This window comes from Octodon degus, unplaced genomic scaffold (assembly GCF_000260255.1).
Source record: "Octodon degus isolate 3935 unplaced genomic scaffold, OctDeg1.0 scaffold00052, whole genome shotgun sequence".
Lineage (NCBI taxonomy): Eukaryota > Metazoa > Chordata > Mammalia > Rodentia > Octodontidae > Octodon > Octodon degus.
In genome coordinates, this window is record NW_004524628.1 from 7,926,414 (window position 1) to 7,952,533 (window position 26,120).

General features: G+C 51.7%; 1 protein-coding gene across 5 annotated transcripts in view; it reads left to right on the plus strand.

The window, feature by feature from the left end:
• Positions 1–15,168, plus strand: part of Il1r2 (interleukin 1 receptor type 2) — a 46,213-nt gene extending 31,045 nt beyond the window's left edge. For 4 of the 5 annotated variants that reach the window (XM_023717340.1, XM_023717341.1, XM_023717339.1 and 1 more), the window contains 3 exons: positions 664–799; positions 2,710–2,852; positions 3,492–5,306. In XM_023717340.1, the coding sequence (XP_023573108.1) occupies positions 664–799; positions 2,710–2,852; positions 3,492–3,634 (422 nt within the window). In that variant the 3' untranslated portion in view covers positions 3,635–5,306. Of the gene's footprint in view, positions 1–663; positions 800–2,709; positions 2,853–3,491; positions 5,307–15,050 lie in introns of those variants that run through there. The other variant, XM_023717338.1, reaches the window with a different exon arrangement.
• Positions 15,169–26,120: the final 10,952 nt, after the last annotated feature.

The following is a 26,120-nucleotide window of genomic DNA, read 5'->3' on the forward strand; positions in this document are numbered from 1 at the left end:
AGCCTTGCAAGTTTGAGGCCAGCCTGGACAACATAGCAAGACCCTGCCTCAAAATAAAAGCAAAACTTCCTGTGGAGGGAGCTATTCTTAGAAAAAGCAGTGCCTTCTAAGATGGCCAATTCTGCTGGGAGTAGTGGCGCACACCCCTGGAACCCCAGCTCTTGGGAGGCAGAGGCAGGAGGATCACTGTGACTGAGAGGCCAGCCTGGGCTAGCTATGGAGTGAGTTAAGAAAAGCCTGGGCTGCTTACGGAGCCACTGTCTAAAAAAAAAAAAAAAAAAAAAAAAAAAAAAGAGAGAACAGTGATAAACAGAATGACTGACCCTAGAGGAGGAGCGACACTGTGGAGTGAGACCATCCAGGGGACGTGAATGTGAGGGCAGAGAGCAGCAAAGGGCCTGGAGGAAGGACTGCACGTCAGCCGGAGTCATTTGAGGAGCTAGGGGCTGTAAGGAAGCCAAAAGCTCTGGATTCAGGATGCTGGGGGTGGAGGGCCTTGGTGGGGCCGTTCAGCTCTGAGGACCCACTGGAGCCACTGGTGGCTCCGTGAGCAGAATAAAGTTTTCTTCTAAGAGAAGAACTGGGCAACTGGGGTTCCTGAGGGTGTGGGGTGGCCCTTGTCCAGCTGGGATTGGGGCTGATGCCCTGTCTTGCTCTGCACAGGCTCAAGGCTGACGATCCCGTGTACGGTGTCTCTGGGGGCCAGCCCGCCTGAGAGTACCATGCTGTGGTGGGGGGTGAACATGACCCTCCTAGAGAACCTTTATCCTGAGGGCCGTGTGACCGAGGGGCCACGCCGGTGAGTGTGTGTGTGTGTGTGTGTGTGTGTGTGTGTGAGACTGTTTCTCCTGGAGACACTTGTCTCCTCACCTCATCAGTGTAACATTTGATCGACAGTAATGAGCTCTTTCTTGGTTTCCAAATTGTTGGATTTTCAGAATTAAAAAAAAAAAAATAGAATTGTGTTAAAAAGTTAGCATGAAAATCAAACTTCTTTTAGATCTAGGACGTGTGATAAAAAAATTTACTGTGTGCTTAAATTTTTAAACCTGTGTCACAGTAAGAGCACACTGTCACAAGTCCCTCGCAAAGCCCTCCCTTCACTGCACACACTGGTCCCACCGTCCTTGCTCCTTTCTGCAGCAGCTCTGGAGTCCTCTTTCTTGATGGTCTTTAGTCATACGGTCCTGGCTGCCTCAGCGTCCTGGAGGCATTCCTGAGGTTTCCCTTTCACAGTCCTTTTGACTTTGGGGAGGAGCCAGAAGCCATGTGTGGCAGCCCAGGTGACCGAGGTGGGTGCAGACACGTGCTGGGTGGCACACAGCAGCAGCAGCTGCCGCCACCACATTCACCAGTTTTGGTCATACTTTGTGAAGATACAGAAGAGGCCTTCAGCGCGCTTGGGGCAGTGGCAGGCAAGATGAGCTGCGTGCATGCGAAGCACGAGGGAGGACTCTGAGGAGATCGTGGCGATGTGTCCTCTACTGAGATATGTTTTTAACATTTCAGCGTGCATCACACCTGGTCACTCCTTGTCATGAGCCGCAGCGCGCTCGCTGGTGGGTGTGGAGGCTGAATTTGTAACTGTTTAAGCATGTATTTTTCACTTTTTGCATGATTGCAAAAGCACTTTGGAGTTAGTACTTTCCTCTTCCCCTCTGTCCTCAAACATCTTCAGAAATCCTTCCGAGGATTCCGATCCTGGCCTCTGTGTCGTCTATACGTCACCTCTCTTGTTCACCTTTGCTCGGGAGCCAGGGGCTGCCCGGGCACCTAAGGGAGACTGATCAGAGAAGGAAGAAGGAATTCAGTTCTGACGAGCCCTGAGCCACAGAAAAGCTTTTCTCAGTCTAAAATTAGAATGGTCAGAGGTTGTCCGCGGGGGCTGTCGTGCCTGAGGAAGGGTGGCTGTTCAGTGTTGCGAATAGAAAGCATTTAAAAAACAATACTTTTGATACTTTGGCTGAGCCTCAGCTTCTGCTGGTCTGGTTTGAAGGACTTATGCACAGTGGACGCAGAGGGCCTGCGGCTGGCGTCATTCTGCGGGACGTGCAAAGCCTTTTTGCAAAAGACTTGGCCTCAGCTGAGCACCCCGCCGGCTGACGCATTTGTTCATTTCCTAAAGGGGCGGCTTCGCGCCCTCCCCATAAGGCAGAGCTGGCGTTGGCAGAGCCAGTCCTAGCTGACGTCCCTCCTACGAGTAGATGGCTGTGAGGGCCCGGCAGCTCGGCCAGCATCACAGCCAACAGCCTTTCCCGGGCCTTCCGGGTGAGAGGAGCCCCGGAGACAGGGAGGGCGTGCAGCTGAGGGCGGGCATCCTGGAAACCCCCTCTCGGAAATCTGAATAATCTACGAGGAGAGAGTCTAGTTTCCCCACACTAGATGTTTCTGTTCCCACGAATGGATCTTTGCTCATCAAAGGCCTTAAAACATGAAAATTTCCATCATGTAAACCAAATGAGTGTTCAGGCTCTCGCTGTAACACGAGCCTACTCCAGCGGGCTGCGTCGCCAGTGACGCTGTGACTTCAGGGCAGTGGGACATTTTCCCTAGTCGGTCACAAGCAAGAGGGCCCTGCCTTCAGACTTGAGGGAACTGGATGTCGGTGTGGGCGCAAGGGCGAGGTCTCACGGGGGCGGGGCGGGGGCTGCGGTGAGTGGCGGCCTCGCGTCTGGGCCAGCAAACCTAAGTGAGTGTTTTCTCACCCAGGGAATACTCAGTCAATGGTGAGAACTTCATTGAAGTGCCACTGAATTTCAATCCAGTCCTAAGAGAGGATTTGAACATGGATTTTAAGTGCAACATCTTTAACTCCCTGGGTTTCCAGACACTGCATACCACAGTCAAAGAAGGTACGTAGCCGGTGGTCCCTGGAAGCAGTCCTCCCGGGGTTTGCAGATTCTTGATCTTTTTTGGTAAGATAGAGATGGAGCGCTGGGAAGTTAGACTCCAATAAAAAATTGCAAGCTGACCTTTGGAAACGTATAAAGTGGGCCTGCAGTGACCTTTTCAACAGCCTCTGCCCTTTCACAGTGCTGGCTTGGATCACGAGGAGTAGCTGGCCCTGTGTGTGTGGCCCTGGAAGAGGTTAAAAGCCTCTTTCTTCTGGGTCAGCTGTGGCTGATACCCCTCGGTGGCACTGAGGTTCCACCGGGATCTAGAAGCACAGGCAGAGGGCTGCTCAGAAAACTGCAGTCTCCTCGCTGTCTAATCCCTGTAGAGTTGTACACTGTAAGGTCCCCGGGAAGTATGCTGAAACCCTGGGCAGGCAGTGGTACATCGTGGCTAACCCTAACCCTTGGCACTGCCCCTCTTCGCCACACCTGGCACAGGTGTCCTCACGTGCTGTTTGATGCCTGCTCTCTGGGAGTCAGTGCACATTTATTGGGCAAGACAGAACCGGTTCCTCTCCTCTCCGGAAGCCTGCATGGCCTGGTCCTGCTTGCAGCGAGCCCTGCTCACACACTGATGGGCCTCTGTCCTCTCCACAGCCCCTGCCACCTTCTCCTGGGGAGTCGCCCTGGCCCCTCTGTCGCTGGTCCTCTTGGCCTTGGGGGGCCTTTGTCTGCACAGGCACTGGAAACGCAGACCTGGAAAAACATACCGCCTGACCACGCTCAAGACCGGCCTCTGAGACTTCCACACTATCCCAGAGAAATAAAGGCGATGACAGGGTGTGAACCCGATCCCTTCCGCATGGAGGGGGCCGCGCTTTTCTCACGGGCTCTGGCATTTCTCCTTGTTTAACAAAACCCTGGTGTTTGCCGCTGAGATTGACAGCCTTTAATTTTATTTTATTTTTCCCCCAAATCAGTGATGGGGCAGATGTGCACGGTGGGTAGGAGCAGCTCTCTGTACCTGTGACCTATTTAAAAGAGCAAATGAGGGGCCCTCAGGCCTCAGTAAGAGTGGAAACCACCACAGCGGTTTTGAAACTCATCCATTCACTTAGCAAAAAAAACACACTGAAAGTCGATAGGGCCAGGCTGTGTGGGAAAACCGAGAGCCGCAGATGGTTAGGCCGAAGTTTGCCTTTCAGGAAAGAGAGAGTCCGTTATGATTCTGGAAAAGATGAGTTAGCAATGAGAAAGCAGGTGAATCACCAGGAATCGGTGAATCTTTTTGGAAAGATGGTACCAGAATCAGCAGCCGAAGTAGTTAGGCAGCCAGCCCGAGCTTCGTGACACTTCTGACAATGAAGGGCCAAAGGGCATTGTGATAACTGTACACGGCTGGAAGAGTATGACCGGCCCCTTTCCCATCATATGCCAAAAGAATTCCAGGGGGATTGATGCAAACGAAATGGGGTGGGAGAAATCCTCCTGAGGGTCGATACGTCGGTAGGCCTGGATCTTGGTAGAGAGAGATTTCCAAGCCCTGGTTTGGCCCGAGGAAGCTGGGCTCCATCCCTGAACTTCCCCTTTGTGTTCCCATATTGCTTCCTCTTCCTTTTCTCTCTGGATTTATAAATGTTTGAGGATGGAGAAGTAGGAAGAGGAGGCAGAACCTTGGGGTGCCTCGCACAGATCGAACTCATGAAAAGAGGGAGAGTGGGTGGAGGGGGAAGAGGAGGAAGGGTCAGATGAGGACATATAATGGCCAGAGATGCCTGGGTCCTCTGTGCCCGGAAACTGGGTGAGGTCTCACACCTGTGGAGCCTGGCAGCCTCAGCAGTGATCCGGGCTGCAGCCCAAGGGCCCTCAGGGACCTCCCAGACAACACCTTGACTGCAGGGTACAACACAGTCTTCCCATCCTCTGGCCTAGCATGGACCACATGGTAGGGAGCGTATGTGATACTTGGGAAATTTGGGGGGTTGGATTTAGGGCTGTGTTAAGGAATAAGTATGATATTGGGGTGGATACATTTAAAAACAAAGAAGAGTTGTTATCCTCTTAAGAGGTATACTGGATTACTTAAGGGCCAAGATCTGAGATTTGCTTGGAAATTACCCAGAGGGGGGAGGATGGGGGTTGGGGTGGGGGAGAAGCAGTGAAGGGAGATTGGCTCCATGTTGCTAATTGTGGGCGTGGATGGTGTCCACTGCGGGCTGCCCCTGCAGCTCCTCCCCTTCTGTCTAGGTCTGGAAATTTCCAAAGCAAAGCGTAAAAATGCAGTATAGGAACATCCCAAAGAACCCGAGGCAAGAGGGCGAGTGTGTGAACAGCAAGACGCGCTGCTGTCCTAGATAAGCCACGCAATAATAAAACGAATCTGAGAAAATATTATTGCGTAAAGAAGTTCTGGAAATGTTCATTTGTACCATTGTGCCCTTTTATATAAAGTAAAAAAAAAGCTGTAAACACTCTTACTGTCTCTGTCTACACACACACACACATACACACACACACACACACACTCTCTGTAAAAATACAGTTTTCTTATATCCATGCTCCTAAGTAGAAGTGTATGTTCAGGGGTTCTGGGTGGCGACCCTTAGGGTGCCAAGTGAGGGACAAGTGTGGAAATGGGGTAGAAACATGCAAATTTATTAAGTCCTAGATCTCATTTTGGGTAGTAAGTTGTTGCTGCTTTATGTCATATCTCGTATAAAAACGAGACCCCATGGCCAGTGAAAAGTGCACACTAGCCGGCAGGACTGTGGCTAGCCTGGTTGTGCTCTTGAGTCCAAACTAAACTCACATAGAACGAGCGAAGTGGGCCGGCTCCTTATGCTGATGTGGCGAGTGCTTGTGTCCTAGGTGGATTTCACTGTTTTAACGTTCGGGAGGACGGTTCTTTTTCATAGCACCTCTACGAAACACCGAGAGGACTGGTAGATGACGTTCAGAAATCTCACACTTCCGTGAACCATTTATAAGGGGAAACGAAAGACAGGCTAAGAAATGCATGCGCTATGATGCCACCTCCCGAAGAACCGGAGGCAACCGTGGACACCAGCCCCGGGCACCAAGGTGACGCACGCCTTGCGAGGTGAATCTGATGTCTCTGGCGTTTGAGGTGTGGCGGGACTGCACGGCCCCTGGAAGGTCAGCTGGGCCACGTTTCTACCCCTGGCACGGGCCTGGCCGCCCAGTGAGCATTTATTTAGCCCGTGTCTCCTGATGGATAAACTGCTCTGGAGTCTCCCCGCCAGCCTGCATAAACGGGATCCTGGAACGGGGCTTGGCCAGGCTTGCCTGCCAGCCCCTGCCCTCAGACCCCTGCTGGCTTCCACCATCACCTCCTGCCAAGGGCTGCCTTGGACACAAAGATGCTCTTTGTGCTTCTGTGGTTGCTTCCCTGCCCTGCGGGCCCCGCCCTGGGCGTGTGTGCACCAGGGCTACTCATTACTGTCCATAGTCACCCAACGGAGGACACTGTACCCGTGTGTCCTGTGGGCAAGCTGTCCACTGCCACCTGGGCTGCAGCTCCTGCCCCTGTGGTGCCACTGCTCCCTGTGCACTCTCAGGAGCCCCTTCCAAGCTCAAGGGGCCACCAGGCTCCAAAGCAGTGGTTGGGTGCCGCCCTCCCCCAGGGATCAGCGCCAAGCTCTGCTGCCTCCTCACCCGCCTGCCTGCAGAGCTCACTTTCTCTGCGTCTTCAGGTGAAGCAAAGCCGAGCGAAGTGTCCCGTACAGGACCTTCTGGAGCTTCTGCGTCCGCAGCTTCCCCAAGCCCAGGCCTGTGCTTCCTGGGAGAGGCCACCGCCTGGAGCTGGAGCAGCTGAGAGAGAACGCAGCAGACCCAGTCGAGGGGCAGCTGGAAAGCAAGAATGTAAGGAAATGCAATTTGAAAGAGTCCCCAGAGTGCGAGAGCTTGCGTGCGGGGTCCCGTGTGCTCCTCAGAAGCAGTCTACTGGGCATGTGTCATAGCCCACCTTAGAGGACAGGGAGCTGAGGCTTGGTTTATGATCACAGCAGACACAGTGGCTTAGCTTGCTAACACTGAATCCCAAGATGGGAGCCCAGCTGGAGCACAGCTGATGTGGATCGAGGTTACAGCAGGAAGGAGCAGAATAAACATTGACTGTGTCAGAGGTGGCCCGGCTACCAGGAGGAGTGGGGAAGAGCTGAGCCTACCACCTGCGCCCTCTGCCAAACTCACCGGAAGTGGCTCTAACAAGGAAAGGGCCCCACAGCAGCATCAGAAATGGAAAGGAGGGTCCCTCTTCCTGCAGGCATTTTGCAGTCGTATGCTCTTAAGCCTTGGGGCTCCCCACCAGCTTCTGGGCACTGGGGGTGTTGGCCATCTCCCAATAGCCTATGTGACCTTGACCTTGGGCAGTTTGCTTTCCTGGGCGGGCTTTTCCCCAAGCCTGTGTGTGACCATGTGATTTAGTCCCTAGGGTGCTTGGAAGTGCTCACAGACAGGACAGGATGTGAGCTAGTAGCTTCAAGTCCCTGTTGTCCTCGAAGCTGGTCATTTACCTCTATTTCTTTTCCCACATTGCTGTTGCAGAAAGTAATTTTATTTTTGCCCAGGTATGTCCCCCCACAGGGCGGGAGATAAGTGACACTCAAAAGACAGCACTGCCCTGACAGATCCCAAGGTGGGTGGCTCCGGCTATGTAGTGGGGACCTAGGGGCGCCCCAGGGCTGTTCTGGAGGCAGAGGAGCTGGGAAGGCCTGGTATCTGCAGGAGGAGAGGCGAGGTGGGGACGGGTGCAGGTCTGGCTGGAGTAACTTAGGGGCTCTGGCTAAGTGTGGGGCATCTCCAGCGTGGCTGGGAGCAGTGACCAGAGTGTGAAATCTTCAGAAAGAGGAGGCGGAGGAGTAGACCCGGGGCCACTGGCCTGCACTGGGAGAGCTCCCTCTCTGGTAACTTGTTTGACATGGGGAAGAAGTTCTGCAAGGTATTTATGTGGTTGCACACTTGGGGCAGCACAGTGGATGCGTTCCCAGGACGTCTTTCTTTTTAAGAAGAATAAAGCGCATCTTATTAAACACAGTAGAGTGGCAGCCAGAAAGCTTTCTAAGTATCAGCAGCAAAATTTATCATTACATAGACATGTTGCCTGGTGTATATAGCCTTGGAAATATACAAAGTGATGTAAATAAAGCTTTAAAAATTGAAATTGACTTATATGTCCCTCAGCAGATGAATGAAAAAGAAAATATGACATTTCCACACAGTGGAATACTACTGTGTCATAAAGAAGGATCAACTTGGGTCCTCTGTGGAGAGATGGCTATACCTGGAGGACATAACATTAAGGGGTGTTACTCTGACACAAGAGCTTCAGTGCTGCATGGTTTCTCTTATGTGAGAAATCCAGATCTAAGTAAGGAGCAAAATAAAAGATGGATGACAGGAAGTAGAAAGGCAGGTTTCTCAGATGGAGAAGGGAAGGAGATGAAAGGAGCAACAAAGAGGTGTTATGCACCCGCGCCAGCTCCACACAAGAGGTGAAATCCTTCATGCTGCAAACTCATACTCAAAAATATCAAGTTTAAAAAGATGAAATAAAAATGTGGAAATCAAGGCTCCTGTTGCCACTTTCTGAGTTCTGGCAGGAGGCCATAGCTGTCCGGGGGCTTGGGCTTCTGCGGGGAACGCCGAGGCTCCTTGCGCCCAGGACACTGAATCGGCCTCTCACATCCACCTTTGAAGAGTCCCAGGCTCTAACACAAGACTTAGTGCAGCCCTGGAGCCACCGCACTACTTTAAAGCAATAAGTCCCTGGTCCTAGAGCAGATGCTCTGGGCACACGTCACATTCAGGACCCTGTTTTGAGTGTGAACAGTGACAACAGCAGAGCCTCGTGGGGGAGGGGAGAGGTAGTGCAAGGAGGAGGGTAGCCTGTCTGCTGGTTCTCCATGTGCGAGTCCAGAGTTTGGGGACCTCAGGCACCCACTGCAATGACCCGGGGTCTGGAGCTCCACACGCCCTCCCACTCAGGGTCTTGCTCAGAGACTGAGTGCTGTACTGTCTGAGGTCTCTCTCCAGTGCGTGGCCTGGGATTAACAGCTCTGTGTGGTCAGTTGTCCCAACTGGGGTTAGTGGCTTGAGAGAGGCCAGGGAGATCAGCACGGCACACTTGTGGGAGCGTCTGGGGAGTGACCAGTAGCCGCTGGCCACTTCTTCTTGGGCTCCCCCCCCAACTCTCTGCTTCCTGAATGCCACTGGACGGCAGCTGTCCTTCCCTATCCCTTCTGTCGTGGTGTTTCTGCCTTGCACCAGCACACCATAGACTGAGTCCTCTGAAACGGTGAGCCTGAATCAGCCCCTTTTCTTCAAATTGTATACATCTGGTATTTGTCCCGGCAACACGAGAGCTGGCCAGTGCTGCCACGTTGACCCATCCTGGAGAGATGTCACTCATTCCTCCACCCAGCATATGAGGCCCCGTGCTTTCTTGAATAATGCACACTACTCAGAGGAGCCCTGGTCTCCCAGGCGCTAAGCTTTCGAGGGTTCTTGCCCCTAGCATCCTTGAAACTTATCCTCATGCTTTCTCCTGTGTGCTCACGTCTCGGCTCCTGCCTGGCGACATAGCTTTGCCATTTTCTGTTGCCAGGCAGACAGTGACCACGGTTCCCTGCTGTGGAGTGCTCTGTCGCCTTTCCAGGGGATGAGCTCGTTCCCCCGCGCACTGGGGCTGCGTGATCGCTCTTAGCGTGTTGCCCGGCGTGTGCTGAGGAAGTGAAGCAAAGGTGACGGCATCTCCCCCAAATCTCTGGAGATGACTCCTGCAGACCTCGGCTTAAGGCTCTGTTGGGAGCTCCGGGCCACCTGCGGATTTGGAGCAAGCTCAGAGCTTTCCCAGTCCTCTCTGGCTGGCTTTGCGATGTGTTCTGTTCCCTGGGCTCCAAGTTTCCTGTTTTAAAAGGTCTGAAGGAAAGCCACAGTTGGGCACAGAATCCATGCTGAGCTCTGATTTGAGGCAAGCCTGTGATAAATCCTTTAAGACGCTAATGAAAATATTTTTGGAATAAAATCCTTTGGAGGTCTGGTCAAAGGCTAAGAACACTGCTTTCAGTAAACACTTGTCCTGTCTTTCTGAGTCAGCTTATGGTCAGTGGTGTCCATCCTGAGGAAATTCAGGGTACTTATCTTCAAAGTCTGGGTGGATTTCAGACATCCTTGGACATAAAGGATACCGATAAGACATCTTGTGGACAGCTGGTGCTTTGGTTGATAGAACTATTTCTTCCTCTTCTTTAGTTAACTCTTTTTTAAAAAATTTTATTTTATTTTATTTATGTGTGTGTGTGTGTGTGTGTGTGTGTGTGTGTGTGTGGCCAGCTCAGCCCACCAGGGGGCGGGGCTGGCTGGCTGGGGTGCTGGGGGATTGAACCGCAGTCCATGTGCTTTGCTAAGCTTGTTCTAAGTAGGTGTTTTAGACCACTGAGCCATCTCACCCGCCCCTTTAGTTAACTCTTTAAATAAAAGATTCTGGCAAGACACTTGAAAGGGTCATTTTCTTTTGTACTAGGAATCAAACTCAGGACCTCGTACGTGTCAGGCAGTCGTTGTGTCGCTGAGCTATCTCGGGCCTCCAATGGCTATCTTTCAAGGGAGAATGTCCACAAAGAGATTGGTGTTCTTGTCCATAAATCCCACTTTCCAATAAATGTAGAGTACCAGGTGACAGGGTGAGGGCTGCAGGTGCAAGTTTAGCCCTTCACTGTGTCTAGTGACAGTGTGAGTTTCAGTGTTTCTTCAATCAGCAATTTTTTCTCCAATAATCCAAGACAGATTCCTGCTTAGTAGTAGATTACTTTAAAGAAGCGGATCACTGAGTCCCACTGTGGGTGAGGCGCTATGTGTGAGCGAGCCCGGGAGGTCCTCATTGGTGAATCAGGAGGCATTTCCTCTTGGGATGAAAGCACACAGGACGTTCTCTGTCCACACCAGCCTGTGGGGCTCCTGAAGTATGGGGCCACACCAAAGGCACCGAAGAGTCTTCCTTAGCCTTAGTTTTGTGTTGATAGGGATGCATTTGGATGCCAGTAACAGTGAACCCAGTCAAGAGTCATTTAAGCAGAAATCAGAGCTTGTGTTTCTCACACTACGGGCAGCGGGAAGGTTCAGCAGCGCAGTGATGTCAGCGTCAGGGCTACTTTTGTTCTTGGTCTTCTCCTTAGATCACGAGGTGGCTGTTGCCTTGTCAGACGTGCTATCTCCGTCCACTCAATGGAGGGGGAAGAACTGACATCCGCCCTGTCCTCATCTTTCTCTGGCACCTTTTCCCATAGTTCTTTATAGCTGTCTACTATGTCTCACTGATTAGCGCTGCTGTTCAGACTCCCTGGCCCTACGGGAGCCTAGGATGGCCACCTCCCAATCCCTGGAATTCAAATGCCTACCTTACTTACCTTCATGAAGCCTGCTGATTTTCTGTTATTAAGGCCCTGGGCCCCGAGGGCCAGCAGATGCTTCTGAGGCTGGATTTGGAGACAGTGAGTGTGGCATCAGCACGTGGCTTCCCACCGTCCCCTTCTCTCCCCTTGCAGCACAGCTATCTGGACATGCATCCTGGCCTGGATTTCTCTTCTTTTCCTCATGAGAATGTTGTTCAGAAGGTGCTGGGGCAACCTGATTTGGGGAAAAGGTGAATCTGGGGCAAGAGGTCAGCCCTACGTGCAGATGATCCCAGATATCTCAGACAGACAAGGCACACAGAGGCAGTGTTCACGGAGCGCAGAGCTTCTAGCTTTATGCTGGGATTTAGGAAGAGATGAGGAAAGAATGAAGAGGGGAAAGAAGGAGGGAAGGAAGGAAGGAAGGAAGGAAAGAAAAATGAAAGAGAGGAAAGAAGGAAATAAGGAAAACAGAAAGGAATGAGGGAAGGAAAGAAAGAAAAAGAGAAAAGAGGGGAAAAGTAAGGATGGCAGGAAAGAAAGAAAGAAAAATTAAGGAAGAGGGAGAGCTGTGGGGACACACAAGTGGGACGTGATGCCCAGGGATAGTGAGGGTAGGGGGAGGAGGCACGCAGGGAGATGAGGAGACCATGTGCCACAGAGGGAAGAACATTTTGTCTATGTATCCATTTACGTTGTTACTCAGCAAAGAAAATTTTCCTTCTTGGGTTTCCTGGCTCTTGGGAACCTAAGTCTCATGGAGAAGACAGAGTGATCCCAAGGAATGAGCACTTGTGGGAAGTGTAAGGAAGGAGAGAGGGAGGTGCTGTGCTTGGGGGATCCCACCCCTCAGGGAGCCCAGGGATGGGTGTCCCAAGATCGGTGAGATCTCAGCCATGGAGGGAGGGAGGCATCGCATGGGAAGAAACAAGCTGAGCAGTGGCCGGCTGAGAAGCCTGGCCAATGTGGGAAAGGCGAATGTTCTAGACCCCTGAAAAGGGCTGAGACTGAATGAGGAGAAGTTGCAACAACTATGAATGCTCTGGGACGGATATTCTTCTTGTTCTGATCTTGTGTTACCCTTAGAAGAACCCCACTAGGCAAGGATTCCTTCACTTTAGTTCCCCTCAAAGTAGATCTGAGGCAAAGACATGGCTGTAGGTAGTTTAGATGGGAGACATCTAAACAGGAAGCAGGAGGGAGGGAGAATAGAGAGAGGGCTAGGAAACAGGCAAATGATGCTGGGGGTCTTGTCCAGGTTCCTGATGTCCTACATGAAGAACTGAGCAGGATGCCCAAGAGTAGCAGCAGGACCAATGATGTATTTGAAAGACAGAAGACGAGATTTGCTCTACAGGGAGACAATGGGTCAATGAGAAGGGCTCGCAGCCTGAGGGCCTGGTGTTGAAGGCTTTGAGTCTTAGCATTTGGGGAGGGATTGAAGATGTGGTCTGAGGTATGACTCCTGCCAATGAGCTGCTTGAGTCAGCCTCTCCAACAGGAGGTGGAACTTCTGACCTTCTAAGGCCCTTGGAGGAATTATCATGGTGGCCAAAGCCCAAGGAGAGGGACTCAGGTGTGTATATTCAGTGACATGCTAACTAGGGTTGGAGTCAGTCAATAGTTGCAGAAGACTGCTAGGTACATTCCCTGAGCACTTACTGTGTGAAAGGCTACATTACCTGGTTCCCATTCTCGTTAGACCCGGACATCCTGGTCCTGGGCCAGCTTTTAGTCAGAAGTGGATCCAGTCCAGAGAGCAGACCCAAGATGGGCTGACCCTCGCTTCTTTCTCCATCTGTTTCCTTGGTTACCCAATGCCTCAGATCTAGCCCAGAAGTGGGCTCCAAGTGGGCCATCCTTCCTCCTTTCTCTAGCCTTTTCCATAGCTGCCTCCAGCCTCACAAACTTGGTGTTAAGGGCGATTTCTGGACCAGTGGAGCTCTTGTCTGCAGGATCTCCTGGAAAGCCCACTCGGTCTCCGTATCTGTGGGGACCACAACATCGATTCAACCAGCCAGGGATCAGAAATGCCAAAGCCTAGGATGCGGACATCTGTGGGAGCACACTCAATGTGTGCTTCTTATAATTTTCCTAAACAATGCAGGGTGGCCACTGTTCACCTAGCCTGTGATTGTCTACAGTAGTATACATAATCGAAAGATGATCGAAAGCACACTGGAGGTTTTAAGGAGCACTGACACCTTTTGATCATAGAACTGGGATCTAGCCCCTGGGGCTGTCTAGGGATGAATTTTGAATCAAGGGTCAAAGAACCCGCCCCATGTAGGCAGTTAAGAGCCCCTCCACCCTCCTCACTGAATTGGAAGTGCAAGTCTTGAGTCTGCTCAAAAATACAAACATACAAAGTACTTGAGACTTCCTGTAAGGAAAGCAGCCATTACAGCAGGGTTTCCTGAGGCCAAGAGTACAGAAAGGTGAGCAAAGCCTGGCACTGTCCACAGCAAAAGGGGTGGGAGTCGGAGGAGACCTGGGCCTGTGCTCAGCAAGTGCGACAAGGGGCACGCACTCACGCCAGGGCTTGGGCATGGAGGAGGCTTGCCTGGGTTGCCCAGACCTCAGGGATGCTGCAGTCCAGTGGGCTCGTGGCCTGCTTACCCCTCAGGCTTCCTCATGACAGATTTCCCCATTTTACTGCTAACAAATGCACTGTGCAGGAAAGTAAGCTTGTCTTTCCAGTACTTGTGTCACTGACTCAGGGCGGCGCTCACTTCTTGAGGGGCAGAGGCGCGCTGTGCCGTCTGCTTACGAGTATGTCTCCACCAGGTGGGCATCCTCCAGAGACTTCATCCGCCTCAGGGTGCTGGGTTGTTAGAATGTGTTTGCATGTGTGGAGGGGGCTGCGGCCTCACACCCTTGTCTCCCCTGAGCTCCCACTTCTGTGTCGAGCAGACTGTGCCGCAGAGGGAGGGCCCTCCACAGCCCTGTGGGCGGCTGGTTGCCTGTGGCCACGCTGCTGTCCTTGTCCTTCTGGCTGCCACTGCTTCTTTGTGATGCAGACTAGCTGTAGGACATTTGTCACTTCTGGCCAAGTGCTGGCTGTTGGGAGGAGGGAGACGGAGGACCAGGCTGGCTTCTCAGCTCCCTGGGGAGCCGATCCCCTTCTCCCTGGCCTCCTGGTTTTGATGATAATGCTAACATTTCCAACACCCCTGTATGTTCTGACTAAAGAATCCTGGCCATAGTAGCAAGCTTCTCACAGAAAGGAAGCCCCATAGAGCCCCTTTGTGAATGTCACCTACTTATCTCTCAGGTCCTCCAACTCTGGAGGAACAGAGGCTGAGTGGGCCCAGGGTAACTGAGGATCACAGCTGTGGTCAGAGGACACTCTGGTTCTTTCTTGGTCCTTACATGTCACAAGTGATCACTGTGCTCCTCAGAGTTCCTTTAGCCTCATTATTGGCTTTTTTTAGATGTGGTAACCGAGTGTCCTTGTAATTTTCCACATGTGGCCAAAGCTGGGTTTGTGCAAACACGGGTTGATGTGTGTTTTTGCCAGAAGCTGCCTCTGACTTTCTCTGACTTTGGAAGATGGCAAGGGTGGGGATGGGGCACAGGCAGATGTCACCAGGAAAAGCCACAGTGACTCCCTTTGTCTTACAAAAACTGTATTGATGGCTTTTAGGGGAGTCATTCTGGCCAGACCCGAATTAGGTGCATGGTTATCATTTCCTGTCCGCTGCTGATTATTTTCTTCACAATTATCAGCTTGCCATTTTATCACCCACAAGAGTCAGTGTCAGCCATGAGTAAAGAGGTTTTCCTATCTGCACTCTCAATTTAGACCACAGAGAAATAACCACTGCCCCAGAGAGGCTTCCCGTCTGACTTGCCAGATGCCTATGCAGCTCCTGGGCGTGCTGGGAAGTCACAGCTTGGACCTGGGAAGCTGTCCCAGACTCCAGGGTAGGCGCTCCTTCCAGACATGGTAGTTTTTAAGCCTGGCATCTTCTTTTCAGGTAAACAGGAACAGGAATGATAAGGGTATACAAATCATAACATAACTTAAAGCAGATTTACAAGCACACAAGAACAAGGGGACTGCCTAGTGCTTCAGGGATAAGGAAAATGAAAAGGCCATGTAGCTATTAGCAAAGCATTTGGGACCCATTCATGAGGAAGAGGGCAATGCCCGAGCACCACAAGGTTTAAGCATGGTCTGAGCTCGTCAGTATGTGGTTGATAATCAGGAATCATTTAAGGGAGCCAGAGATGTTTCTTAGAGAAAATTTGAAAAATAGGATTGTCATGCTTACCACTGGGTATGTATCCAAAGGAAATGGAATCAGTAGGTGCAAGGACATCTGCTCTGTATGTTCATTTTGGCATCAGCCACTGGAACGACACAAGGTCAGTGGAAGGAGGGATAAAGAACGTATGGACTAAGGGCTGGCCAAATAACTCAGTGGATTAAAGCACCTGCAAGCAGATGCAGCGGCTGGGGGTTTGATGCCCAGGCCTGCTGTGCCGGCCCCGCCCCCGGGGTGGGCTGAGCCGGCAATTGAGTCTGGGCATGGTGGCGCGCTCCTGTAATCCCAGCTCTTGGGAGGCTGTAAACAGGCAGATCGCTACGAGTCTGACCTAGTAGTGAGACCCTGAGCACGGTGTAGGCCCTCCCCCGACAAAAAAAAAAGAACATAACGAATAGACACACGAGAACCAGTAATCAGTCTTTATGGAGAAGGAAAGCTTGTCACTTGGGCAGCCCAGATGACTCTGTGCTAAATAAAAGCCAGACAAGAAAGACAAGTATTGCATGACCTCACGTGTGTGGGGAATCCAAAAAGGCTGAGCCCATCCCAACAGCAAGTAGAATGACAGTGACCAGGGAAGGCATGGGGTGGGTTCAGGGTGACTTAGGGAGACTGGGGTCAGCTCAGCCACTCACCAGCCTTGTGTTCAGCAACAATTGCCTTCAATCTTGGTAAACCAGGAGGAGGAAGACTTTCTCACATGGTTGCCTCAGGGGTACAGGGAGGAAATATATGAACTTCTTCCACAGAATAAAGGCTCATTAAATTATAGTTATAATCAAAAGGATTGATGATCTTATAAAAGAAAATTCTGAGACCATTAATTTTTTTTTTTTTTTTTTTTTGTGGTACAGGGGATTGAACTCAGGACCCTGCGCTTGCCAGGCAAGCACTTATTCTACTGAACTATCTCCCTGGGCCTAGACATAACTTTGAGGGGAAGGCAGACTGAAAGTTCAATTATGTCCAGTCAATTCCTTCTTTCTTTTTGTTTCTTTTTTTTTTTTTTTTTTTGTACCAGGGACCAAACTTAGGACCTTGCACTTGCCAAGCAAGTACTTATTCCACTGAGCTATCTCCCCAGTCCCCTGAAACCATTAAACTCCTTGATAAGAAAAAGCTCTGGGATTATTTTTAAATGGGAGGCAGATCAGTATTCTGCCCTTTACCATATATGCAGGCTATATTTATAGCCAAAGAAAAGGAACCGAAAAAGTCCAGAAACAACCTCATTGGTTGCAATCTCAGGCCTCTGCCTTATAAGGACATGGTCTGATCATTTAGCAGCCTGTGATTGGATGAAGCTCTCCCGCTGTGATTGGCTAAGACTCAGTCATGTATTATTACATGATTGTGTTCTGAGTTAGCAGAATATGAAGTTAAGTTGTAATTCTTTAAATACCTGGTTGCTTCAAGCCAAGGTTTTTTTTTTTTTTTTTTTTTAATCACCAAATGATGGAAACAGACTTGGGACAAATTTGTGAACAGTACTATAACAGTCCCCAAGTTGTGTTCTGGATGTTTTGTACTACCATAATGTCGTGGTTCGCGGGTTGATTTCCAGCATTTCTGATAAGTTCCTCTCCCCTCACGTCCTGCCTGCGCTGATGTCCCGTCTCATGATGCTGCTTCTCACCAAGGACTCTGACATCTGCTCCCAGGTCCAAGGCTGGTGAGAGTAACCACAGCTCGTGGCTGCAAAAACAATGGAGTCTTTATGTATAGAACAGATCCAGCCTGGCCCGGAGAATGTGAGTCTGTACAATTACTTTTACTAAACATGTTTTGAAGGTGAAAGTTTTGTTTCCCCAGTTTCTGGAGCAGGCAAAGCAGGGCACACCTTGAGATTCAGGAAGGATTTAGAAAGGAGACTTGACCCCATACAACCTCGTCCGCAGAGGTGGCGCAGACTGCCTTTGCCAAAGATCCAGGAGGAGCTGGGAAGAGAGCGCCATGTCTGTTGACACGGCTTGGAGGGGGCTGGGGACAAGCTCTGCCTTCACTCAGTGCCACTGCCATGCACACAGGGACAGGAGCCTGCTCTAGGCCACTCATCCTCCAATTCTCAGCCTTTCCATCCCTTCTCCTGGGGTCTTGCTATCGGCAACAAAACCAGAGACTCACACTTTTATATTAATCCTCAGTTCATTCTCCTAACAACCTCGGGAGAGGCAGGACGACTCCCACTGCTCCCCCATTAGTTGGGATTTCATTAGGGGAGGATAATCAGGAGGCCCAGCTCTTTCCTACTTTCCCATCATTTTGTCGTCTGATAAATTTCATGGATTGCCATTTATCGCAGGCATTTATTTACCTTGAAACAGTTACTGCAATGGAGTGACTTGCTGCTGTTAGAATTTCAGGCAACACAGCAGGGTGATGACACATTTTGGGGAAATGTCTCTTGACCCCATGACAGCTCGATTGCCACAGTGCCTTTTGGGTAACGGTTTGCCATAGAACACTTGGGGATGGCCAAGTGAAGTAGGTGTTGCCATGGAAACAACCCCTTCCTGCGTGTATTATTAAAAGTTATTAGTGTTAACTATATGGCGATGACCTAAAGTCTGAGCACGATCTTATGCCACATGTGGTGGCATGCAACTGCAGCCCTAGAACTCTGGCAAGCTGAACCTGGAGAATCACAAGCTTGAGCCCAGCCTGGGCAACTTAGCAAGACTGTCTCAAAACAAAATAATGAGGGGCCGGGGAGATGGCTTAGTAGAATAGGTGCTTCCCTGGCAAGTGCAAGGGCCTGAGTTCAATCCCAGGTTTCACCAAAAAAAAAAAAAGAAAAAAAAAAAAAAAGTAAGACAAAACCCGAAAAACTCTCAGTCAATCCAACCCATGTAGAAGACTCTTACCAAAGAAACAATTTTAAAGTTGCTTTTAAATTGGACTGGATTTAATTAACAATAAAGGCAAAGATATATGGTTTCATTTATTTTAGCCATTGGTAATAGGTCTATTTTTAATTGCATAAAACGAGTTTCCATGAATAGTGTTTCCATTAATATTTGGGTCATGGAAAAAAAGGAGTTGGAGTTTCAATGGTTCGGTTTGTAGTGATGGTCTGGGCCAGTTAAGAGAGGAGGCGGTGGCTGCTGATGTGGGGGTGCCAGTGGGCCAGGAGGGCCTCCTTCCACCCCGCCCAGCCGGGACTTCTCATAGCCTGGCCAGGAGGCCCTGGGTGGTGGCTGCAGGCTCTGTTCTCTCCACCTATTCCAGCACTCCACTGCTTGCTCAGTGGTTTTACTGAGGTCAAGGGAAGGATGTTTTCAACTCTTCTTGGAAAGATAAGTTGCTTCCTGAATGGTGTCCAACGAAGAGCTTGGCGACATGTCAGAGGCCGAGGACACTCCCTTACCAGTAACCTCACTGAACGCCCTTCTTGACTCTAGGGCCAAGAGCTATCGTTTCAGCCCTTGTAGCCCAGACTCAGGTGGGCAGCACGTCGGTGCCCGCTGGGGACCTTGCTTTGCCAGCAGGAGTGAGGGTAGAGAATGAGACTTGGGAGATAAAAAAACTGTGCGCAGTGGCGTGGGCCTGGGAGAATCCAACAAATGCAACCAGAGCTCGGTGTTGGCGTCGACTTTTCCGAATGGAGATGATGCAGGCCCGAGCTGGGCACTGACGCATACTGGTGGATCTGTGAAGCGCACAGGAAGATGCTCGAGCCCTGGTATTAAGCTTTGCCTATCTCTGAAGGATCTGAAGTGAGGTTGTGTGTGTGTGTGTGGGGCACACAGAGTTCTGGAGTAGGAAGGTCGCTACCTTTCCATGAGTTATCTGACCAGATATGTGGATTTCTTTTCCATCAGATGACTGATTTCTCTGCTGGATTAGATGTAACTGTGTGATCTTAGCCATCTATCCTCTACCATTTCCAAATGTCATGTTTCCTACTTGCTGAACAAGGGGTTTGCGGTAGAGACCATGCAGTATCTTTTCCAGATCCTTCTAAGGGTTTATTTTAGGGCTAAAATACACCAGGGAGCAGTTGCTTTTCCTTTCAGGTTTTGAGGTCAGCAGCGACATCCGTGAAGTGTCTGTCCTGGGAAAGCCTGCTCCGCAGACCTTGGGACAGCAGGGCTGTGGACACCAGTCCTGCATCCCTCCCTGTCCGTTCCCGTGGGCAGGAGGTGAGCGCATCATTTCCAGTAGAGCCGGCAGATGTGCCAGAGCTTCCTTTGTTTGTGTGGGTGAGTGAGATTACTTGCATCTTTTTAAGTCAGGCCAAAAACCAAGATGCAGGCCAACAGCCTACGGAAGTCAGTGGTCTGTTTGATCAGGACACGTGAGGCCTTCTGGAATCTTCCACCAAATGGAAGCTTTCTTCTTACTGGATATTGGCACCCATGAGCGCTTTGGAAATCACAGAGGATTACTGGTCGGTTAGCAATCTCAGAGAACACTTCTGGAATGGGAATACGCCTACGTTACCAAAGCCAAGAAGCTTAAGTGAGTTGGTTGTCCTTTCTGCTCTTGGTGGAGGAATTAAATGCGTGCTGAGTTATGTTTAACCTTCAGTTGCACCAACATGAAATAAGCCCAGTTAGAGTGGGGGCTGGGCCTTGCCTGGGCTGCAGTGGGCTGAGTCGAGGCTGAGTGTCTCCAGGGGTGTGACTTCAAGGTCCGCGGAGGAGGGAGGCCGTGCTTGTGGAGGTCCTGCTGGGGATCCCTGGAAAGACCTCACTCCTGGCATTGCTACTGCGGGGGTGAAGCCCCTGGGGTCTTTGGAAGGTTTGAAATTGTCTTGAAATTTCAAGACTAGAAATTCAGATTTACTGGACTTCAGGGTTTGTTCAGGCTCCTAAAGGTGGGCCTATTCTATCCAATCTCACGAGGGTATCCAGTACCATGATGCCAGATTAAGTAGAGTAGGGGCATCACTTCCCAAGGACCCACAGCAGGAACCTTGGGACTTTATCAGGCATCTGAAGGCAGCTTGGGGAGCAGGCACTGATGCCTAAAGGAGGGCGCCGGCCTACTGGAGCTCTCAGGCATGGCACCTGTGCCCCTAAGAGCATGGTTCCTGGTCCCACTCTGCCCCGCCTAAGTCCCAGGGCCTGTTATGTTGTTGGCACCGCAAAAGGCTCCTTAGCAGTCCTCGGCCCTGTTTCCTTACCTATGAAGCTGGTCTGGTTTCACTGGATCATTTCAAGGTTTGGAGAGAGAATTGAATGCAATCATCTGGAACAATGCTGACCGCAGGGAAGCCATTTGGAGCGTGAGCTACCGGCGTCAGCAGCAAAGCAAGCACCTGTGTGAAGGCTCGGATGGAGCGTGGTGCAGGTTTGCTGGCCATGCCATCTCCATTGTCCTCTCTTGGTTCTGCTGTCCTAGCCTGGTTCGGATCTTTTGTGCTCCCAGAAGCTTAAGTGTTGAGGGCTTGGTCGCCAGCCTCTGGTGCTACCGGGAGGTGGTGGAAACTTTGAGAGATAGTGAAAGTGGGGTACCCATTCTCATATTTGAGGCTGGCAGAATTTGCCTCACTCGACTCTGATATTTCAGCCCTTGTCCCCCAGCCCTGAGTAGCCCACACTCGCATGAGCGGAGAGAGTCCAACAGGACCATCTGCAGATGAGTTAGGACACCTGTGTGGACTGGCACCAGGGAGGGGCACTGAAGAGTCGTGCAGGGCAGGGTCTCCTTTGGAAGGGGATCCCAGTGGCCAGCTGCTGAAGGTGCTATTCCCCTTGCTTGCATCCTGTCCCAGGGGAAACGTGGCGAATAAGCACCTGCTCTCCCCCAAGAGCACTGTGCAAGGCTGGCAGCTGTCGTGCCTGGAGGCAGGATGGCCGAGCTTACAGCAGTGGGCCCTGGGCACAAGCTTTGGAGAGATGAACACCAAAACCCAAAGGCATCTTGTACAGTTTATTATCAGTCATACAAGAAAAACTGGCCCAACACTGAGCCTAAGTAGCTCTCTGCAAGCCACAGGATGCTGTGGGCTGAGGGAACGAAGCATGACCCTGCTGTCAGGATCCGGAGACAGCTGCTGCTTTAAAGCAAACAAACGAACAAACAAAATACCCATTTATTTGTTTCATACAGGGCCTTGCTATGCAGTTCAGACTCATAGTGGTCCTCCTGTCTCAGCCTCCCCAGTGCTGGGATTACAGGCATATGCCACCATGCCCAGTTTTGGTGGCCAGCATGGTGAGCCTGAGGCTCTGGACCAGCATGGCATGCAGTACCAGGGATTGAACTCGGGTCTTTGAGCTTCCCAGGCAGGTGCTTAGGTCGCTGAGCTATCTCCCCAGCCCAGTTGCTGCTTTTGTTTAACATCAGTAGCCCCAAGCCCCCCAGAAGTGGGTGTCGAGGCAGGGGCTGGGTTCCACGAGCAACTGTCCCACTTGTGTTGAGAGAGGATGGATCTGGAGCTTCCTAGAAGGTGTTAGGTCGGGAGGATGCCCGCCCACCCCAGCTTGCCCGAGCTCAACCCAGGCAGCGTCCCCGTCCCCAGTGCCCTCTGCCTCGTGGGCTGTGGCACATGGTGGCTAGGGCGCTTTTCCGTTTGGGGTTGTGGGATCCCTTGCTTGCAGGCCACAGGCCCTGGGCACGGATCAAAAGGATTTCAGATGTTGTATTCTTAGACTGACATTAAATGACACTGAAATATCACAGAATTTCTGTTATTATGACTTGAATGTGTCCCTCAAGTTTCATGTATTACACCCTTAATCCCTAGATTTATCAGTTAGTGTCACTTGGAGGAGGGACCTCTGGCTAACGAGGATGGTGTTGTGGGGAACGGATTAAACCATTTAGGATTAGTGGGTGAATGGGTCATGGAGAAAGTGACTACCAAAGTAAATGCGGCAGTAGTTATTGGTGGCCATTTAAAGCATTTCCCCTAGACTAGGACCCTTGTACAATGACAAGACTTAGCTCAGGGCTCCGAGGACAGTGGGCCAGGGTGTCTCCGGCTGAGGCCTCTCACGAGGTGGCAGTCAGGACGTCCCCAGGCTTGACGGGGGCAGTGTGATGCGCTTCCGAGGTGGCCCTTGCTGGCCAACTGGGGTTGGCTGTTTAAGTTCTCGGATGCCTGACCCCATTATAACCACTGAGGGACTATTTGGGAAGTGAATCCAGAGGGTGAAGATGCGTGCGATACCTGTACGTTCTCTCAGCAGTGGTGACCAGCAGACCTCGTGTGCTACGTGGGCGGACGGTCGTTGCTCTGTGAGCTGCAGTCAGCTGTGCGTCCTGCCCTGCTCTTGCTGTCTGATTGACACTGACAGGCTGCTGCGTCCACATAATCCACTCTGTCTTATCTTCTCAATTCAGCTTTAATAGAAGTGAAAGCATTCGGGTTCTCTTTACTGTTCAAAATCGTCTCTAAATACCTGAAATCAGTCTGCAGCATCCTCTACACCCCTTCACTGTATTTCCAGGGTTCTAGACACTTGAGCCCCTCTTCATGTCCTTGTCCCTGATGTGTCCCTGCCCTGGCTTACTGAGACCCTGAGGGTGTCACTGACCGTGTCACGGGGGCCCGGAGTGGATCCCTTTGCTGTCCGGTTGGCTGCTGCTCCATGTGCCATATGTCACATGCACAAGGCTTGGGGATCGAGCTCTCCTGTGTTAAATCAGGCGCCTCCAATGCCTTCTCAAAATGTCCTTCTCCAAGTGCCAGCTCAAGCACCTGCAGCCCAGGGGACATGCGAGGCGGCTCACTGTGGGTGGAAACGTGCCTTCTGGGCTGAGCTTGCACCACGCTCCCTAGGAAGCTCTTTTCTGTGTCCATGCTGCTGTCTCCTGTGCTGGTTCTGTGTCCAGGTCCCCTAAGCTGTGGGTCATGGAAATCCTTTCCTGATCTTTGGTGTCATTATGAAGAAAGTGCCCCTTAGTATTATTTACCTGGCTTCCTATTGAGGAGATTAAAACCAGCACTTTACATAGGCAGACTGACTACCAGAGGTAGGTAGAGGGTCAGGGCGTGTAGGGACCACTGGACACCGGGGAGAGGTCCACACGGGAACAGAAAGCACTCCAAAAGGGTGGCCTCAGATGACACTGAGTGGCAGGGCAGGATGCCACAGAGGATGGATTGGCCAGGAGAAGGGCTCGTGTCTGTGTGCCCCTGGTGTACTGTCCCCCTGTGTCTGTGGCCAGGCTCAGAATGTCCACAGCAGTGTGACCTGGGGTCAGCAGAGCAGGGCCCTGGGCCTTGGGGCTGGGGTGGGTGACTATGAAGGTGGGTGTGCCCGAGGGGTCCTCACTGGGTGTTCGGGGGTGGAGCAGCCTGTTCTATAAAGCTTACTCCTCACACCTGTGGACCTGGCTCTCTGCGAAGCTGCCAGAGCGGGCAGACCGGGTCCCTGGGGTTGTTTGTGTTCCTCTTTTATCAACATTGTCATGTGGTGTCCCAAGTTTTCTTGCAGGTGAGCTCTGCAGTGGCTCTAGGGAGTCACTGTGATCATCGAATCAGTCCTGCAGTTTCTTGTGGAGAGAGGATGGTGTGTGTGTGTGTGTGTGTGTGTGTGTGCACGTACGCACACATGTGTACTTGCATGGGGGTAACCTGCATGTCTGCAGTCATTGAAGCTGACGGGTCTATGAGAACAGGTGAGCTCTGCAGTGGCTCTAGGGAGTCACTGTGATCATCGAATCAGTCCTGCAGTTTCTTGTGGAGAGAGGATGGTGTGTGTGTGTGTGCACGTACGCATGCATGTGCACTTGCATGGGGGTAACCTGCATGTCTGCAGTCATTGAAGCTGACGGGTCTATGAGAACAGCGCCCGAGCGCCCCTCGGGGTCTTGCTGCAGACACAAGGGCCTTCTCGGTGCCCGACCAGCACAGGTTGTAGTTTTGTGTTCATTTGCCCAGTGAGAGCTGTTTCAAGGGCAAACACAGGAGATGCTGAAGTCACTCGTCCGCTCCCCCACTGGCAGCAGAGGCGCGGCAGGCACGCGGCGTGAGTCACCAGTTTTGCTGTCACCTAGGGCTCAGGGGGGTGAGGCCTTTGACAGCCACAGCCACCAGGACTTCCAGGTCATCCCTTTAGGCTCTCACCTTGGGAGCCTGTGGGTCCAGGACACAGGACAAGTTCTGGCCACCTGCGCTGGCCAGGCCCCTCTCAAAGCACTTGCCATTGTCACAGGGCCCCTGAACAACAGTGCACAGGGCCCTTGGTGCTCCTGTTGGAATGAGTGTCTTGGTTACTTTTCTCTCATTGTTGGGACAAATACCTGAGACTCAAAATTAGGGAAAGAAAGGTTTGTCTAGCTCACAGTTACTGGAAGTTTCAGTCTATACTCAGCTGGCTCCAAGGTAGAGTGGCACATGGCAGAGAGCAGCAGTTCATGGTGACAGAAGGGAGGAGTAACAGCAACAATGGCAGCAAAGAGCAAGTCTCCCTTGAGTTGCATCCAAGCTATCTGCCCGTGGATGGGTGTAGCACTCACACCCATAATCCCAGCAGCACTCACACCCATAATCCCAGCAGCACTCACACCCATAATCCCAGCAGCACTCACATCCACAATCCTAGTTTATCTTGCTTTAATCACAAACTCTAGAAGCCAAGCCACCCCATGACTGCATGAGGCTTTGGGGGACACCTAGACACAAACCCTAACAATGGAGAAGCAGCCAGGCTGATGGGGGCCCTGGGATCCTGTGTGCAGGGGTCTACAAGGGCCCAAAGCCTTCAGAACCTCTCCTCCCAGTGCTGGGAGGGAAGTCTTGGAGACAGAAGACCATCAGTTGGTCCCATTATGGTGGGGAGTCTCTCTGTCACAGGAGTCCCACCTGTGTGGCTGGGCGGGGATGCTGCAGCCAGTTAGCACGCTACAGCTCTCAGGACAGTCGCTGCAGGTCAGGTTTTCCTTCTGCAGCATGATGCCAGAGGCAGGGTGAGGTCAGAGAGCAAAGAGGCAGATTCATCTTGCAGCACTGCAGGCAGGACGTTCAGGCAGCTCGGAGTCACCTCATAGCGACATTCCCAGGCGAGAGGCCAGAGTGGGAGAGCTGAGGCCAGGCCCGGCTTCCATGACACGAAGCGTCCTAGAGAAGTGCTTGCTCCCTGAGGACTTCCAGCCAGGCCCCGTCCTCTAGAAGGTTCCCCACCACTGAGCGCCGCCCCTGGGGACGCACTTTCCACTCCTGGGAGCCTGAGGGTTACGATAACCACCGTGTGCAAACCACAGTGGTGACCCGAGTTACGGGTGCGGGATCTCAGGATGAGTCATCGGGTACGTGGGAGTGACGCTTCCAGCTAGGGTGGACGGCGCGTGTGCAGAGGCGCGGCTCTCTTCACGGCACGGGACTCGGTCTCTTCTGCCTCCCCTTGTGTGGTGCACTCATGTGTGGTACACACACACACACACACACGTGCGTGCACACACACACACATACTCATGCACGCATGTGTATGTGCTTACACACATCAGAGTTAAGTAATTCAAGCTGCTCCTCCTCTGTCTTTACAATTGTGTACCAAAAGCTGTAAAGCCAAGTTTGACACAGGAAATGAGGTTGGGGGTACAGTTCAGCCGTGTGGTTGGCACTTGTGTGACATGCCTGAGGCTCTGGGTTCTATTCGAAGCACTGGAGAGAGAGAGAGAGAGGGTGGGAAAGAGAGGGGGGAGAG